The sequence below is a fragment of the Oncorhynchus clarkii genome, chromosome 11 (assembly GCF_045791955.1).
Source record: "Oncorhynchus clarkii lewisi isolate Uvic-CL-2024 chromosome 11, UVic_Ocla_1.0, whole genome shotgun sequence".
NCBI lineage: Eukaryota > Metazoa > Chordata > Actinopteri > Salmoniformes > Salmonidae > Oncorhynchus > Oncorhynchus clarkii.
Genome location: NC_092157.1, coordinates 11,424,729 through 11,442,752, shown reverse-complemented (window position 1 = coordinate 11,442,752; position 18,024 = coordinate 11,424,729). Strand labels below are relative to the sequence as shown.

The following is an 18,024-nucleotide window of genomic DNA, read 5'->3' as shown; positions in this document are numbered from 1 at the left end:
TGCGCAGGTTGACTCATATCCCGCAGTCCCTGTGGTTATATCCGCGGGTTGACTCATATCCCGCAGTCCCTGTGGTTCTATCCGCGGGTTGACTCATATCCCACAGTCCCTGTGGTTCTATCTGCTGGTTGACTCATATCCCACAGTCCCTGTGGTTCTATCCGCGGGTTGACTCATTTCCCACAGTCCCTGTGGTTCTATCCGCGGGTTGACTCATATCCCGCAGTCCCTGTGGTTATATCCACGGGATGACTCATATCCCGCAGTCCCTGTGGTTATATCTGCGGGTTGACTCATATCCCACAGTCCCTGTGGTTCTATCCGCGAATTTATTTGCAAACAAATTATGGCGGAAAATAAGTATTTGGTCAATAACAAAAGTTTCTCAATACTTTGTTACATACCCCTTTGTTGGGAAATCTTCACAAGGTTTTCACACACTGTTGCTGGTATTTTGGGCCATTCCTCCATGTAGATCTCCTCTAGAGCAGTGATGTTTTGGGGCTGTTGCTGGGCAACACAGACTTTCAACTCCCTCCAAAGATTTTCTATGGGCTTGAGATCTGGAGACTGGCTAGGCCACTCCAGGACCTTGAAATGCTTCTTACGAAGCCACTCCTTCGTTGCCCGGGCGGTGTGTTTGGGATCATTGTCATGCTGAAAGACCCAGCCACGTTTCATCTTCAATGCCCTTGCTGATGGAAGGAGGTTTTCACTCAAAATCTCACGATACATGGACCCATTCACTCTTTCCTTTACATGGATCAGTCATCCTGGTCCCTTTGCAAAAAACAGCCCCAAAGCATGATGTTTCCACCCCCATGCTTCACAGTAGGTATGATGTTCTTTGGATGCAACTCAGCATTCTTTGTCCTCCAAACACGACGAGTTTAGTTTTTACCAAAAAGTTATATTTTGGTTTCATCTGACCATATGACATTCTCCCAATCTTCTTCTGGATCATCCAAATGCTCTCTAGCAAACTTCAGACGGGCCTGGACATGTACTGGCTTAAGCAGGGGGACACGTCTGGCACTGCAGGATTTGAGTCCCTGGCGGCGTAGTGTGTTACTGATGGTAGGCTTTGTTACTTTGGTCCCAGCTCTCTGCAGGTCATTCACTAGGTCCCCCCATGTGGATCTGGGATTTTTGCTCACCGTTCTTGTGATCATTTTGACCCCACGGGGTGAGATCTTGCGTGGAGCCCCAGATCGAGGGAGATGCTTACCTATTGCAGATTCAGTCTTCCCAGCCTGGTGCAGGTCTACAATTTTGTTTCTGGTGTCCTTTGACAGCTCTTTGGTCTTGGCCATAGTGGAGTTTGGAGTGTGACTGTTTGAGGTTGTGGACATGTGTCTTTTATACTGATAACAAGTTCAAACAGGTGTCATTAATACAGCTAACGAGTGGAGGACAGAGGAGCCTCTTAAAGAAGAAGTTACAGGTCTGTGAGAGCCAGAAATCTTGCTTGTTTGTAGGTGACCAAATACTTATTTTCCACCATAATTTGCAAATAAATTCATTAAAAATCCTACAATGTGATTTTCTGGATTTTTTCCCTCATTTTGTCTGTCATAGTTGAAGTGTACCTATGATGAAAATTACAGGCCTCTCATATTTTTAAGTGGGAGAACTTGCACAATTGGTGGCTGACTAAATACTTTCTTGCCCCACTGTATCTATAGGCTACATACATTGAGTTTTGTCATTCATTATTTTTTATCTGCAGTTAGCGCGTAGCCTAAGCATTAAGGCCTTACTGTAGCGCAACAAATACAAGCCAACTGCCAAATGCTTTTGGGAACTTGGGCAGGAAAAGTTCACTTTGATCCACTGAGGCAAAAATGACAATTTCGGTTTAATTCAATAAGAGAAAAGATGCGAAATGGAGAGGTGAAAATAAAGAGAAGGGAGGGTCAAAAGTCAGTTTGGGAAAGATTTGGTAAAGTGGTAAAAGAGGATGGATGAGGCACAACACAAATTTAACAAGGACTTCAAAATGGCACATCAAGGGAACTGTATTGTTCAGATGGGTTAAATGCAATATTAGCCAAGCTGAAATCTGGACACTGACTGTAGGTCGAAAACATCAGTGTAATACACTGCTCAAAAAAATAAAGGGAACACCTAAACAACACAATGTAACTCCAAGTCAATCACACTTCTGTGAAATCAAACTGTCCACTTAGGAAGCAACACTGATTGACAATAAATTTCACATGCTGTTGTGCAAATGGAATAGACAACAGGTGGAAATTATAGGCAATTAGCAAGACACCCCCAATAAAAGAGTGGTTCTGCAGTTGGTGACCACAGACCACTATGCTTTCTGGCTGATGTTTTGGTCACTTTTGAATGCTGGCTGTGCTTTCACTCTAGTGGTAGCATGAGACAGAGTCTACAACCCACACAAGTGGCTCAGGTAGTGCAGCTCATCCAGGATGGTACATCAATGCGAGCTGTGGCAAGAAGGTTTGCTGTGTCTGTCAGCGTAGTGTCCAGAGCATGGAGGCGATACCAGGAGACAGGCCAATACATCAGGAGATGTGGAGGAGGCCGTAGGAGGGCAACAACCCAGCAGCAAGACCGCTACCTCCGCCTTTGCGCAAGGAGGAGCAGGAGGAGCACTGCCAGAGCCCTGCAAAATTACCTCCAGCAGGCCACAAATGTGCATGTGTCTGCTCAAACGGTCAGAAACAGACTCCATGAGGGTGGTATGAGAGCCCGACGTCCACAGGTGGGGGCTGTGCTTACAGCCCAACACCGTGCAGGAAGTTTGGCATTTGCCAGAGAACACCAAGATTGGCAAATTCGCCTCTGGCACCCTGTGCTCTTCACAGATGAAAGCAGGTTCACACTGAGCACATGTGACAGACGTGACAGAGTCTGGAGACGCCGTGGAGAACTTTCTGCTGCCTGCAACATCCTCCAGCATGACCGGTTTGGCGGTGGGTCAGTCATGGTGTGGGGTGGCATTTCTTTGGGGGGCCGCACAGCCCTCCATGTGCTCGCCAGAGGTAGCCTGACTGCCATTAGGTACCGAGATGAGATCCTCAGACCCCTTGTGAGACCACATGCTGGTGCGGTTGGCCCTGGGTTCCTCCTAATGCAAGACCTCATGTGGCTGGAGTGTGTCAGCAGTTCCTGCAAGAGGAAGGCATTGATGCTTTGGACTGGCCCGCCCGTTCCCCAGACCTGAATTAAATTGAGCACATCTGGGACATCATGTCTCGCTCCATCCACCAACGCCACGTTGCACCACAGACTGTCCAGGAGTTGGTGGATGCTTTAGTCCACGTCTGGGAGGAGATCCCTCAGGAGACCATCCGCCACCTCATCAGGAGCTTGCCCAGGCGTTGTATGGAGGTCATACAGGCACGTGGAGGCCACACACACTACTGAGCCTCATTTTGACTTGTTTTAAGGACATTACATCAAAGTTGGATCAGCCTGTAGTGTGGTTTTCCACTTTAATATTTTGAGTGTGACTCCAAATCCAGACCTTCATGGGTTGATAAATTTGATTTCCATTGATCATTTGTGTGATTTTGTTGTCAGCACATTCAACTATGTAAAGAAAAAAGTATTTAATAAGAACATTTTATTCATTCAGATCTAGGATATGTTATTTTAGTGTTCCCTTTATTTTTTTGAGCAGTGTATAATATTGACTCCTGCAGAATTAAGCATTTCATGCAGTAAAATGATACACCAAATGTACATTTTGACTCGGGAACAGGAGTAGAGAAATCTGATTTTTTATTTCAGCATCTTGAGAAAATGAATGCACGGTTAGAGACCGTCTGTAAAGGTGTTATCTTTATCAGCGTCATAAAAGCTGACAGTATTTCAACCACATAAAATGTGCATCCAAGCCAAACTTAAATCTTATCAAAAGCCCGATCACATCTGGTTGTGATACAGCCTGGGATCGAACCTGGGTCCGTAGTGACGCCTCTAGCGCTGCAATGCAGTGCCTTAGACTGCTGCGCCACTCAGGAGCCAAAATGTAAGTCATTGAATTAGGCCAGCATGCAATTACTGGTTTTCTTCACTTCACTAGTAGGGTTGGGGAGTAACTGATTACATGCAATCTGATTACCAAAAACAAACTGTTACTTTACCAGCAACAACAAAAAATATAAAATCAGATTACAGATAGGCTACTTTTGAAAAACTAGATGATTACTTATTTTAAATTCAGAAAAAAATACATTGACACCTTTCTGTTTACTCAATGAAATTCAACATGGAAAAAAGGCGCAAATGTAAGTTTGTTCCATCTGAATGAGTGAACACAAGTCAGACCACTATGATGACACACCACATGTGTTTGATGAATCCTTGTTGTCTTCTTCTAATGCACCCAAAGGGGAAAGTCATTCAGAAGCAACTAAAAGTAATCAGTAATCAGATTATGTTGCTGAGTTTGGTCAATTCAAAAGTTACAGTTAATTCTAAAAGTTTTGGACAGGTAACCTATCCACTGTTCACTAGCATATGGAATGTCCTTTGAGGTAACAGACAAATTCCTTCATAAAAAACTACCACATTCACACTTCTACTCTCCTGAGTCGTGACATCCCAGCTAGCACATAACGTTCTGAGAACCATATGTTTCATAAGAGTGCGGTTGTCCTATGGTTATTTTTGCACACAACCTTCCCACAATGTTCTGGGAATGGTGCAGAATAGTTTCTTAGCTTTGGAACATTCTCAGCACATGTTTTGGGGGGGTGACCTAACCAAATTCACATAGCAATGTGAGTTATAGATCAATCATCCTACTTGAAAACAAGTCTAAAAAGTGGTAGATCCATTATGTGCGCTATTTCTATGCTTCCCGTTCTTAAGTTTAGGTTTTTGCGTCTTTTATTTTTGGTTTTGTACACCAGATTCAAACAGGTCAAACAACAATATTTTTGGCTATAGAAAATATATTTGACAGCGATTTAGATGGTACAATGATTCAATGATTTAATGATTCTGATGAGCTTATTTTGTCACAAACTGAAATTAGGCGAACTATTATAGTTTTAGCAATCAGGAAATGGCAGGAAGTGATTTCTGCAAAGTGATACTAACAGAACGTTTCCTAAAAGTTCAAACATGATTACATTGATGATTACATTACATTGTTCTAGGAATGTTCTCAAACAGTTCAGAGAATGTTAAGAAACAACGCTCTCCTATGGGAATTTCAATAACTCAATACAATACTGCATAACGTTTCCACAAGGTTTCCTCACGGTTATATTTTAAGTCATGTTCTCAGAACATTTAGAAACCTTTCCATGAAAAACACAAGAAACCATTAGTAATGTTCAAAGAACGTTCTAAGAATGTCATTGAAAAAAGTTGTGTTTTCAGTGTCCAAACTCTCTATCTTGTAAAGTGTGTTGGCTGTGCCCATTAATTGGCCACACCTGATCTTAATGAGTGCTTGTTTCCTTTGATATATGGTGTTTGAAGACTAAACGGAACAGCTTTCTATGAGTAAAAAAACAATTAAAAAAAACACATGGGTTGGTATCTCCATCCTGGTGGCGCAGTGGACTAATTACATGGATAGAGAACTGAAGATCATAGGTTTGAATCTCTCTGACACCGTGCTACAATAAATTTAAAAACACACGTTTGAATGCTTAAGAAAATTCATTTCCATTTGTCCCACCTGTGCTTGGAGTTCAACATACTAAACTAGCAGTGTTAGTAAAAGTCTTATTGAAACATCCAGTGAACATTTTAAAGTTATTAAAAAACCTTCAAATAAACTATGATTTCCATTCTCAGAACGTTAATAAAAGCTCCCAGGAAAACTTTCACGGAACCATAGTAAAACCTTATCAGAACCTCCCTGCAACCTAAAAACGAATTGCTTCGTTCACAGAATCAATGGGAAACAAAAAAAACGTTCGTTTCCACAATTTTAAGAAACCAAATGTGCTAGCTGGGGTACTAAGTCCCAGCATCAGGACCGCTCCTGCTGTCCACACCTGCTGTGGCGTCTTGCTAGTTAGTGTCTTGCGTAACAACATTGACGTAACAAAAAATATAAAACATGATATAAAGTAATGTGCATAACGCAATTAACTATAGACTGCCATTTAAATGGTGATTTCAGTGGGAGGCCTACTAACGCTGGCTAGTAGAGGAAGGCCTATGCTACAGTTGTAAACTAAATCTCTAGAGTCGTGGGTTTCCAGTTGAGTGACATTCAGCTGACTGGCTGATTCAACAGCAACAATTGACCAGGCAGCGGACATTGTTGTAGTAGCCGCTCGATATGAGCATGCCGTTGACATCTGGCTAGTTGTATGTGAAGCTAACGTCATTGAACTCGCCTACATAGAAACCGCACAATAGACCTCGCCGCCACTGAAAACGACTGAATTGCGCCCACTTACCGACGGATCTGTAGCCCAGGACGGCGATTTTTCGGGATTTCGGCTGCGGCATCTTTTAGCAGCGACAATACATCAAAATTATCAAAAACTGGAACAGATCTCAAATGCTATGTTAAAAACAACAAGGATCAGAATTGCACCTGCAATTAGCTCGTTTAAATAAAAAACTATTTAGCGAAAAGTAGTCACGCATCTGTATACTATACCCCTCTCCCAAAGAAATATTAATGAATGCCCACTGTTGGTTGGTTGCGCTTACGCAGAAAGGAGGGTCTCTGTCCTCATCTTGAGCTGCGGTTGGATACGGTTTATTCACCGTTTTTAGAAGCACGAAATTCATTGGCTCTCAAAGATTACAACGACTGGAGAATCTACTATCAATTCCGTTATGATGGCACTCTGACAGCAATTTCTGTCATGTAGAAATGTCAAGAAAGGTAACTCGCGCATGATGTGTTATGAGTGTCACAACTAAATCTTGAGGCTTAACTGAGAACGTGTGCAGATCCTTCTGTTGGTACACATCATATTGGCCTTTTTAGAAATATATAGGTATCATATTTATTATTGACATGAATTTGCAATTCGAAACAAAGCAGTTCCAACCAGAAAGTCAGCAGCAGACGAGACGACATGGGCGCATAGATCTCACCTTGCATGGGTTCATTGACAATGGGTTTATAAAGGTTCTGGTCTCTGCTGCCATCTTGTGGTGACTTATATACTTGCAGTACATGTAACTTCATATTATAGCAATGATTCCATTGACTGTTACAGAATACAACGTCACATTGAAACTGTAGAGCGCCACCAGCGAGGAGAGGACTGACAATCTCCCATAATTATCCCAATGAGGCAGAGTGGGGTTAAATTAGGAAATATTTGGTGAGATCACATGCTGTTGCATGCTGGGTCTCGCAGTTTCTTGCCTCAATATATTTCTGCCAATGTACAAAGGATATGGTCTTCAGATATGGATCAAAGGATATGGATCAGATTTCTGAAAGTAGTCTATGAGCCAGGAGAAACTGTAATCCATGGATCATATTTCTGAAAGTAGTCTATGAGCCAGGAGAAACTGTAATCCATGGATCATATTTCTGAAAGTAGTCTATGAGCCAGGAGAAACTGTAATCCATGGCTCATATTTCTGAAAGTAGTCTATGAGCCAGGAGAAACTGTAATCCATGGATCAGATTTCTGAAAGTAGTCTATGAGCCAGGAGAAACTGTAATCCATGGATCAGATTTCTGAAAGTAGTCTATGAGCCAGGAGAAACTGTAATCCATGGATCATATTTCTGAAAGTAGTTTATGAGCCAGGAGAAACTGTAATCCATGGCTCATATTTCTGAAAGTAGTCTATGAGCCAGGAGAAACTGTAATCCATGGATCAGATTTCTGAAAGTAGTCTATGAGCCAGGAGAAACTGTAATCCATGGATCAGATTTCTGAAAGTAGTCTATGAGCCAGGAGAAACTGTAATCCATGGATCAGATTTCTGAAAGTAGTCTATGAGCCAGGAGAAACTGTAATCCATGGATCAGATTTCTGAAAGTAGTCTATGAGCCAGGAGAAACTGTAATCCATGGATCAGATTTCTGAAAGTAGTCTATGAGCCAGGAGAAACTGTAATCCATGGATCAGATTTCTGAAAGTAGTCTATGAGCCAGGAGAAACTGTAATCCATGGATCAGATTTCTGAAAGTAGTCTATGAGCCAGGAGAAACTGTAATCCATGGATCAGATTTCTGAAAGTAGTCTATGAGCCAGGAGAACTATAATCCATGGATCAGATTTCTTTAAACAGCCACTTCAAACTTTAGCCACTGCTAGCTAAAAATGGATGAGAATAAAATCTGCACAACACACAAAAAACACATATCAATAGATATGTATGTATTTGTAAGTTTGAGTAGTTTTTTTTCTTCCATACAAGATAAATACAAGGCTTACAATACATCTGGTCAACATTATGCAAAAAAAAGTCCCCAAAAAATATGATTGTCACTCAATGTGCTTCACAAAAACGCTCAATGAATAAATAGTCGGTCCAACTTAAAATATTTACAATATTAACAATAATGACCGCAATTAATTAAGCTTTGGATCTGTTGACCTGATGAAAAGCTTGGTGTGGACGTTTACAGGACAGCTTTTTTTCCTCCTGCCAGCACAACGATACTAATAGCAACCAAAGCGATGGCAGCATAAACATTTAAGATTTCACTTTCTTTCTTAATGCCGGTTCAACTTTAGCTATACATGTCAAACCGCTTCACCATATTAACAAACATTGTAAAAAATATATATACAGTGGGGCAAAAAAGTATTTAGTCAGCCACCAATTGTGCAAGTTCTCCCACTTAAAAAGATGAGCGAGGCCTGTAATTTTCATCATGGGTACACTTCAACTATGACAGACAAAATGAGGGAAAAAATCCAGAAAATCACATTGTAGGATTTTTTATGAATTTATTTGCAAATTATGGTGGAAAATAAGTATTTGGTCACCTACAAACAAGCAAGATTTCTGGCTCTCACAGACCTGTAACTTCTTCTTTAAGAGGCTCCTCTGTCCTCCACTCGTTAGCTGTATTAATGGCACCTGTTTGAACTTGTTATCAGTATAAAAGACACCTGTCCACAACCTCAAACAGTCACACTCCAAACTCCACTATGGCCAAGACCAAAGAGCTGTCAAAGGACACCAGAAACAAAATTGTAGACCTGCACCAGGCTGGGAAGACTGAATCTGCAATAGGTAAGCAGCTTGGTTTGAAGAAATCAACTGTGGGAGCAATTATTAGGAAATGGAAGACATACAAGACCACTGATAATCTCCCTCGATCTGGGGCTCCACACAAGTTCTCACCCCGTGGGGTCAAAATGATCACAAGAACGGTGAGCAAAAATCCCAGAACCACACAGAACCTGACCTAGTGAATGACCTGCAGAGAGCTGGGACCAAAGTAACAAAGCCTACCATCAGTAACACACTACGCTGCCAGGGACTCAAATCCTGCAGTGCCAGACGTGTCCCCCTGCTTAAGCCAGTACATGTCCAGGCCCGTCTGAAGTTTGCTAGAGAGCATTTGGATGATCCAGAAGAAGATTGGGAGAATGTCATATGGTCAGATGAAACCAAAATATAACTTTTTGGTAAAAACTCAACTCGTCGTGTTTGGAGGACAAAGAATGCTGAGTTGCATCCAAAGAACACCATACCTACTGTGAAGCATGGGGGTGGAAACATCATGCTTTGGGGCTGTTTTTCTGCAAAGGGACCAGGACGACTGATCCGTGTAAAGGAAAGAATGAATGGGGCCATGTATTGTGAGATTTTCAGTGAAAATCAGCAAGGGCATTGAAGATGAAACGTGGCTGGGTCTTTCAGCATGACAATGATCCCAAACACACCGCCCGGGCAACGAAGGAGTGGCTTCGTAAGAAGCATTTCAAGGTCCTGGAGTGGCTTAGCCAGTCTCCAGATCTCAACCCCATAGAAAATCTTTGGAGGGAGTTGAAAGTCCGTGTTGCCCAGCAACAGCCCCAAAACGTCACTGCTCTAGAGGAGATCTGTATGGAGGAATGGGCCAAAATACCAGCAACAGTGTATGAAAACCTTGTGAAGACTTACAGAAAACGTTTGACCTCTGTCATTGCCAACAAAGGGTATATAACAAAGTATTGAGAGAAACTTTTGTTATTGACCAAACACTTATTTTCCACCATAATTTGCAAATAAATTCATAAAAAATCCTACAATGTGATTTTCTGGAGAAAAAAAATCTAATTTTGCCTGTCATAGTTGAAGTGTACCTATGATGAAAATTACAGGCCTCTCATCTTTTTAAGTGGGAGAACTTTGCACAATTGGTGGCTGACTAAATACTTTTTTGCCCCACTGTATATCAACGGAAATGAAAAACGTGGATTAAAAACCAACATATCATCATTACGCTTATGTCGCATTTACCCACAGAAACAGAAATTACATTGATCATCAGATGAGCATTAAAAAAGCAATAAACAGGAGTCACTGGCAAGAGGAGAGCTTTTTTTGTTGAAACAATAGAGAGGGTTGGGAGATGGTGACATATGGGCAATATAATACATCAGTGTGAACTCCTGTTCAGGCACTGTTCTGAGTGAGGGGCGGTGAGGGTAAATACAGTAGTGCTGTCTAGTAGAGAGGAGAGGAGAGAGGGGGGGGGGGGGGGGGGGGGTTACACTAACACTGACTAGTAGAGAGGAGAGGAGAGGGGGGGGGTTACAGTAACACTGCCTAGTAGAGAGGAGAGGAGAGGGGGGAGGTTACAGTAACACTGACTAGTAGAGAGGAGTGGAGAGAGGGGGGGTTACAGTAACACTGACTAGTAGAGAGGAGAGGCGGAGGTTACAGTAACACTGAGGAGAGGAGAGGGGGGGTTACAGTAACACTGACTAGTAGAGAGGAGAGGGGGGGGCTACAGTAACACTGACTAGAGGAGAGGAGAGGAGAGGGGTTGGGGGGGCAGTAACACTGACTAGTAGAGAGGAGAGGAGAGAGGGGGGGGTTACAGTAACACTGACTAGTAGAGAGGAGAGGCGGAGGTTACAGTAACACTGAGGAGAGGAGAGGGGGGGTTACAGTAACACTGACTAGTAGAGAGGAGAGGGGGGGGGGTTACAGTAACACTGACGAGAGGAGAGGAGAGGGGGGGGTTACAGTAACACTGACTAGAGGAGAGGAGAGGAGAGGGGTTGGGGGGGCAGTAACACTGACTAGTAGAGAGGAGAGGAGAGGGGTTGGGGGGGCAGGGATGAGAGATGCGAGGGGGAAAGTTCATCAAGTTCAGGGTCAACGTAGCCATTTCAGAGTAGACTGGGGGAACCCTCTCTCCCCTCTTCTTAAATCCGTATCGGTGCGATGGCACGACCCTGTCCCGTAGCGGTGCGATGGCACGACCCTGTCCCGTAGCGGTGCGATGTCACGACCCTGTCACGTAGCGGTGCGATGGCACGACCCTGTCCCGTAGCGGTGCGATGGCACGACCCTGTCCCGTGCCCAGCGGAACACAGCACTTCATTTCTGTCCTCCAGTAACCAACATTCACTCGGGTTTAAGAGACCGTGTCAAGGGAAGCTGTGAGGGCTGTGGTGCGGGGGCTTGAAGGGGGCTTGAAGGGGGTAGGACAGATGAGGGGAGCAGCTTTCAGCACAGCTAACCAGAATTCAAGTACTCCAGTGCCACCTCATAGCAGAACTTGTATTGATCCTGTGAAAGATGGGAAGAAGAGAACATCAGTGACAGTGACTGGACCAGACATGGCTGAATTGACTTTCATTACTGCATTTTAATGGCTGTGCGATTCACAATCACAGTGATATTTTCTCCTTATTCAAAATGTCAACAGCAATTTTCAATTCAACTGACTTTAGCAGCACAACTTGTCCCATAAGAACCCATTAGCATGTTGTAACTGCAGAATTTGTAGTGATGACCAGTAAACCACTATAAGGGTTAGGGTCTGTATTCATAAATCATTTCAGAGTAAGAGTGCTGATATAGGATCAGCCCCTCCCCTTCCATCTCATGTTATTCCTTATGATCTAAAAGTGAGAACTGATCCTAGATCAGCACCGATTCTTACCAGTAAGTCGACCATGTTGGGTTTGTTGTTCCTCAGTGTTTTGACCGCGTGGAACACATCGACTGAACGCTGATGCCGGAGCATTTCGCACACGATGCTAATCGCACCGAATGTCCCGCTACGTCCTCCACCATTCCTGAGAAGGAAGAAAGAAAGAAAGAAAGAAAGAAAGAAATAAAGAAAGAGGAGAGAAAAGAGAGAGAGAGCGAGAGAGAGAGAGAGAGAAAAAGACAGGGTTGGATCATAGACCTAGTCATAATATTTGTATAATAAGTCCATAAAAACCTGTCAGATTTGCAAAACATTTCCACCCCCAAATTAAGTATAATTTGTCCAATTTTTTTAACATTACACAGGCTTTAAGTAATGTGTTACCTGGACCAAATGTAAGCTTAATGAATGAATAACATTATTAGTGTTGTATGGTGACAGGTTCATGACATGTTTGACATAAAGCTTGTCTAAACTTCCCAATCTCTTTCTGTGCTTGTTGTTTTGGATTTTGCCCTCTAGATGGCGCCACCATACTGCCATTCCACCACTACAAGAGGTGGCCAGGCCACCCACTGATACTCAAGTATGTGTGGGGTGAAAGTAAGATGGTACCAGTAAAACAGGAAGCCTATCACAATAATTAAAACAAAATGTCAAGAAAACTGTAAGCTATTACACCACTTTTTATTATTACCGCATGTCAGAGGCATGGAAAATGAGCGAATGGACTTGAAAACTGGTGCTATAGCCTACACTCCAAAATGCAATGCGGTTTGACAAGAACACTGACATTTTGCCAAGGCAGAGATGAGTGGCCGACACAGAGACGCATGAGGACAGCAGTGGATGCATACATTCTGGCCTAATGACAATCGCCAAATGTCATTACACTTTAGTGTTTTGTGTAACATGCATTTTTCCATTCACCACTGTTTTGAGGCTGGTAATATGTTGAGAGTGGACGGGTAGCCTAGTAAAGGAGCCGTTTGAAGTGATTGTTTGACAAATCAGATGAACACATGACAGGTTGTGTTTATGCAACAATAAAAGGTAATAGTTAAATGAATAATCTTTATGACTAGAACCACAGAGATCCTATTGAATATGTAATTATGTAATATATATGTAATTCTATGATTAGGCCCGTCAAATGTTTTAGGTCCCGTACTGTGGAACATACAGCTGGCTCGCTAAGTAGTTAGTGCTCTTCCTCAGAAACACTCCAGATGGTCAACGTTACTGTCTGAAAAGACAAAGAGCTTTTTAAGAGTTGCAAAAGGAGAGTCCCAAAGTGTCACAAGTGGAAGCAGTTTGAGTTCAGTGTAGGGGAGAGTAGGGTAAGTTGAGCCATGTTTTACATTCAGCATCACTCTGTCAAGGGAAATATAGTATTCTTTCTGACAAAGACAACTACATATATTGTATTTTAGGATGTTGTGTATCACTGGGAATAGTCACAATTAATTTAAACATCACAGTTTTCAAAACATAGCTTGTCCAAAAAAAGTGGTCTCAGCACAACTTACCCCCCCCCCCCGGGTATGGAGTAAGTTGAGCTGAGGGACAGGGCAAGTTAAAATGTCTATACTGAATGGTTTAACTTATTATTTCCCAAATACAATTCAACAAAACCTAATCGCTGTTTTGTTTTCGTCATTTTAAGTATATTTTAACACAGTCTTAAATGGATATTTCAGGATCTTGGCAACCAAGCCATCCATCTACTTCCCCAGAGTCAAATGAAATTGTAAATAAAATTGTATGTCTCTGCGTGCTGTTTGAAGGAAGTTGCTAACTAGCGTTAGCGCAATGATTGGAAGTCTATGGTAACTGCTAGTATGCTAGTAGATACCATAGACTTCCAGTTGTTGCGCTAACGCTAGTTAGCATGGGCTCACGAAACTACGTCTAACTTCCTTCATACTGGATTCAGAGACATCTGACTGTCAAAATCCTTTCAAAACCTAAAAAATAATTTGTACCAATTTAACACTTAATATAGGCCCTGCTGTTACCTCAAATCCCAGCGATAAAATCAAATCAAATGTTATTTGTCATATACACATGGTTAGCAGATATTAATGCGAGTGTTGCGAAATGCTTGTGCTTCTAGTTCCGACAATGCAGTAATAACCAACAAGTAATCTAACCTAACAATTTCAGAACAACTACCTTATAAACACAAGTGTAAAGGGATAAAGAATATGTACATAAAGATATATGAATGAGTGATGGTACAGAACGGCATAGGCAAGATGCAATAGATGGTATCGAGTACAGTATATACATATGAGATGAGTAATGTAGGGTATGTAAACATTATATTAAGTGGCATTCTTTTAAAGTGGCTAGTGATACATTTTATACATCAATTTCCATTATTAAAGTGGCTGGAGTTGCGTCAGTATGTTGGCAGCAGCCACTCAATGTTAGTGGTGGCTGTTTAACAGTCTGATGGCCTTGAGATAGAAGCTGTTTTTCAGTCTCTCGGTTCCTGCTTTGATGCACCTGTACTGACCTCGCCTTCTGGATGATAGCGGGGTGAACAGGCAGTGGCTCGGGTGGTTGGTGTCCTGGAGGGCAGGTAGTTTGCCCCCGGTGATGCGTTGTGCAGACCTCACTACACTCTGGAGAGCCTTACGGTTGTGGGCGGAGCAGTTGCCGTACCAGGCGGTGATACAGCCCGACAGCATGCTCTCGATTGTGCATCTATAGAAGTTTGTGAGTGCTTTTGGTGACAAGACAAATTTCTTCAGCCTCCTGAGGTTGAAGAGGCGCTGCTGCGCCTTCTTCACAACGCTGTCTGTGTGGGTGGACCAATTCAGTTTGTCTGTGATGTGTAAGCCGAGGAACTTAAAACTTACTACCCTCTCCACTACTGTCAAGTCGATGTGGATAGGGGGGTGCTCCTTCTGCTGTTTCCTGAAATCCACAATCATCTCCTTTGTTTTGTTGACGTTGAGTGTGAGGTTATTTTCCTGACACCACACTCCGAGGACCCTCACCTCCTCCCTGTAGGCCGTCTCATCGTTGTTGGTAATCAAGCCTACCACTGTAGTGTCGTCCGCAAACTTGATGATTGAGTTGGAGGCGTGCATGGCCACGCAGTCGTGGGTGAACAGAGAGTACAGGAGAGGGCTCAGAATGCACCCTTGTGGGGCCCCAGTGTTGAGGATCAGCGGGGTGGAGATGTTACCTACACTCACCACCTGGGGGCGGCCCGTTCAGGAAGTCCAGTACCCAGTTGCACAGGGCGGGGTCGAGCTTGATGACGAGTTTGGAGGGTACTATGGTGTTAAATGCTGAGCTGTAGTCGATGAACAAACAGCATTCTCAAATAGGTATTCCTCTTGTCCAGATGGGTTAGGGCAGTGTGCAGTGTGGTTGCGTCGTCTGTGGACCTATTGTGGCGGTAAGCAAATTGGAGTGGTTCTAGGGTGTCAGGTAGGGTGGAGGTGATATGGTCCTTGCCTAGTCTCTCAAAGCACTTCATGATGACGGAAGTGAGTGCTACGGAGCTGTAGTCGTTTAGCTCAGTTACCTTAGCTTTCTTGGAAACAGGAACAATGGTGGCCCTCGAAGGATGTGGGAACAGCAGACTGGGATAAGGATTGCTTGAATATGTCTGTAAACACACCAGCCAGCTGGTCTGCGCATGCTCTGAGGACGCAGCTGGGGATGCGAGGATTAACACGTTTAAATGTTTTACTCACGTCGGCTGCAGTGAAGGAGAGTCCGCAGGTTTTGGTAGCGGGCCGTGTGAGTGGCACTGTGTTGTCCTCAAAGCGGGCAAAAAAGTTATTTAGTCTGCCTGGGAGCAAGACATCCTGGTCCGTGACTGGGCTGGATTTCTTTTTGTAATCCGTGATTGACTGTAGACCCTGCCACATACCTCTTGTGTCTGAGCCGTTGAATTGCGACTCTACTTTGTCTCTATACTGACGCTTAGCTTGTTTGATTGCCTTGCGGAGGGAATAGTTACACTGTTTGTATTGGGTCATGTTTCCGGTCACCTTGCCCTGGTTGAAAGCAGTGGTTTGCGCTTTCAGTTTCGCGCAAATGCTGCCATCAATCCAAGGTTTCTGGTTTGGGAATGTTTTAATCGTTGCTGTGGGTATAACATCGCCAATGCACTTTCTAATGAACTTGCCAACCGAATCAGCGTATTCTTCAATGTTGTTGTTGGACGCAATGCGGAACATATCCCAATCCATGTGATCGAAGCAGTCTTGAAGCGTGGAATCAGATTGGTCGGACCAGCGTTGAACAGACCTGAGCGCGGGAGCTTCTTGTTTTAGTCGGTCTGCAGGCTGGAAGCAACAAAAAGGAGTCGTGGTCAGCTTTTCCGAAAGGAGGGCAGGGGAGGGCCTTATATGCGTCGCGGAAGTTAGAATAACAACGATCCAGGGTTTTACCAGTCAGATGTCTTTGCCTTGCATTACAGCTGGGAAGAAAATGTTTCAATTTGCTCAACTTGCCATTGGCTCAACTTAACCCAAGGCAAATCTTTTGACTATATTAGCCCACACATCTACAAGGATGCACGTTCATGCTCGGTTTAGGACCTCATATTGAAGCTTATAGAGACCCCAACTGACATACTGAACAATCTTTAAATGATCTACTTTGGTCTAGATACAAGCATCATGAAACCTCTAACACAAACTAATTTGACCTGGTGAAAATCTGTTTTTAGGATCTAACTTGCTTTCCATGTTTTCTTCCTTCACAGACTCCATGAAATGATGACCTCTACCTAAATATTTGGTCAAATGATTCATTTTGTGTTCGGTTTCCTAGAAACAAGGGTGGCTCAGCATACTGCCTTGGCTCAACTTGGGTGGCTAAACTTACCCCACTCTCCCTTACGAATAAAACCTGTTTACTTCTCCTCTCTCAACTCAGGAGTTAACCTCTGTCAACCTCCACATTCCTCTGGCCTTACGCATTATTCTGGGGAATGTTTGGACCCTATTTCCGATATAGTACACTATACGAGGGTAATAGATCGTCAGATCAGGCAGATAGACAGTGTTCTCTTTCTGACCTTTGTTGAACGTGTGTGTTGTGTGGGCTGTTTGTCTCTGGTTAGTGTATGTCTGCATCTTGTGTGTGTATGTGTGTCTGCATCTTGTGTGTGTATGTGTGTCTGCGCCTGTGTGTGACTATATGTGTGTGCGTGTGTGTCGGACTCTCTGGTCGGGCGATAGGAATCTCTCCGGAGACTAACAATAAGAGTCACGTATGTGGGTGTTTTGTTTTTTTCTCCTGGACTCTCTGGCTTACAGAACGGACCGGTAAACCTGTTAAAGAGCACCAATCACAGACTACATCCACAACCACCCTGCCGTCCTCCTTCCCTCTACTTTCCAATCTAATTTCCCACCCAACTGGGGCCTCTTCTCTCCCCCTCCTCTATCTCCCCCCCCCCCCCCCATTTCTCTGAGTAAAGTGGGGTTGCTGAAGATAAGGAAGGGCAGATTGAGCTGAGGCAGAGGCCCACCCAGAGGCCTCTCCCACCGGGGCATTAAAAGCTAAATCTGGGCAGCATCGGGAACCACAAGCTCATTTGATGTGAATCCCTCTTGTAATTCAGATCAGCCTCTCCCCTGTATTTCTTCTACTTCATAAGTGGAGATAACCTGGAATGGATTGCACATTTAAATTCACACCGTGATATCACACTGATTTGTCTGGTTAAAAAAGTTGGCTTGGGCCAGACTAAATGGGTCAAATAGAAATAGATTGAGATTTTTGATCATTTTGAATTAAATACAGTTGAAGTCGGAAGTTTATATACACCTTAGCCAAATATATTGAAACTCAGAATTTCACAATTCCTGACATCTAATCCTAGTAAAAAAAGTCCTGTCTTAGGTCAGTTAGGATCACAACTTTATTTTAAGAATGTGAAATGTCAATAAATGATTTATTTCAGCTTTTATTTCTTTCACCACATTCCCAGTGGGTCAGAAGTTTACATACATT

General features: G+C 43.3%; 2 protein-coding genes across 5 annotated transcripts in view; both read right to left on the bottom strand.

The window, feature by feature from the left end:
* LOC139420611 (GTP-binding protein Rheb) overlaps positions 1–6,640 on the bottom strand; it is a 38,595-nt gene extending 31,955 nt beyond the window's left edge. Inside the window, exon 1 of one of the 2 annotated variants that reach the window (XM_071170807.1) lies at positions 6,408–6,640. In XM_071170807.1, the coding sequence (XP_071026908.1) occupies positions 6,408–6,459 (52 nt within the window). In that variant the 5' untranslated portion in view covers positions 6,460–6,640. The remainder of the gene's footprint in view (positions 1–6,407) is intronic. The other variant, XM_071170808.1, reaches the window with a different exon arrangement.
* Positions 6,641–11,169: 4,529 nt separating this feature from the next.
* Positions 11,170–18,024, bottom strand: part of LOC139420199 (receptor-type tyrosine-protein phosphatase mu-like) — a 300,083-nt gene continuing 293,228 nt past the window's right edge. For all 3 annotated transcript variants that reach the window (XM_071170025.1, XM_071170026.1, XM_071170027.1), the window contains 2 exons: positions 12,043–12,178; positions 11,170–11,666 (listed from right to left, as the gene is read on the bottom strand). In XM_071170025.1, the coding sequence (XP_071026126.1) occupies positions 11,613–11,666; positions 12,043–12,178 (190 nt within the window). In that variant the 3' untranslated portion in view covers positions 11,170–11,612. The remainder of the gene's footprint in view (positions 11,667–12,042; positions 12,179–18,024) is intronic.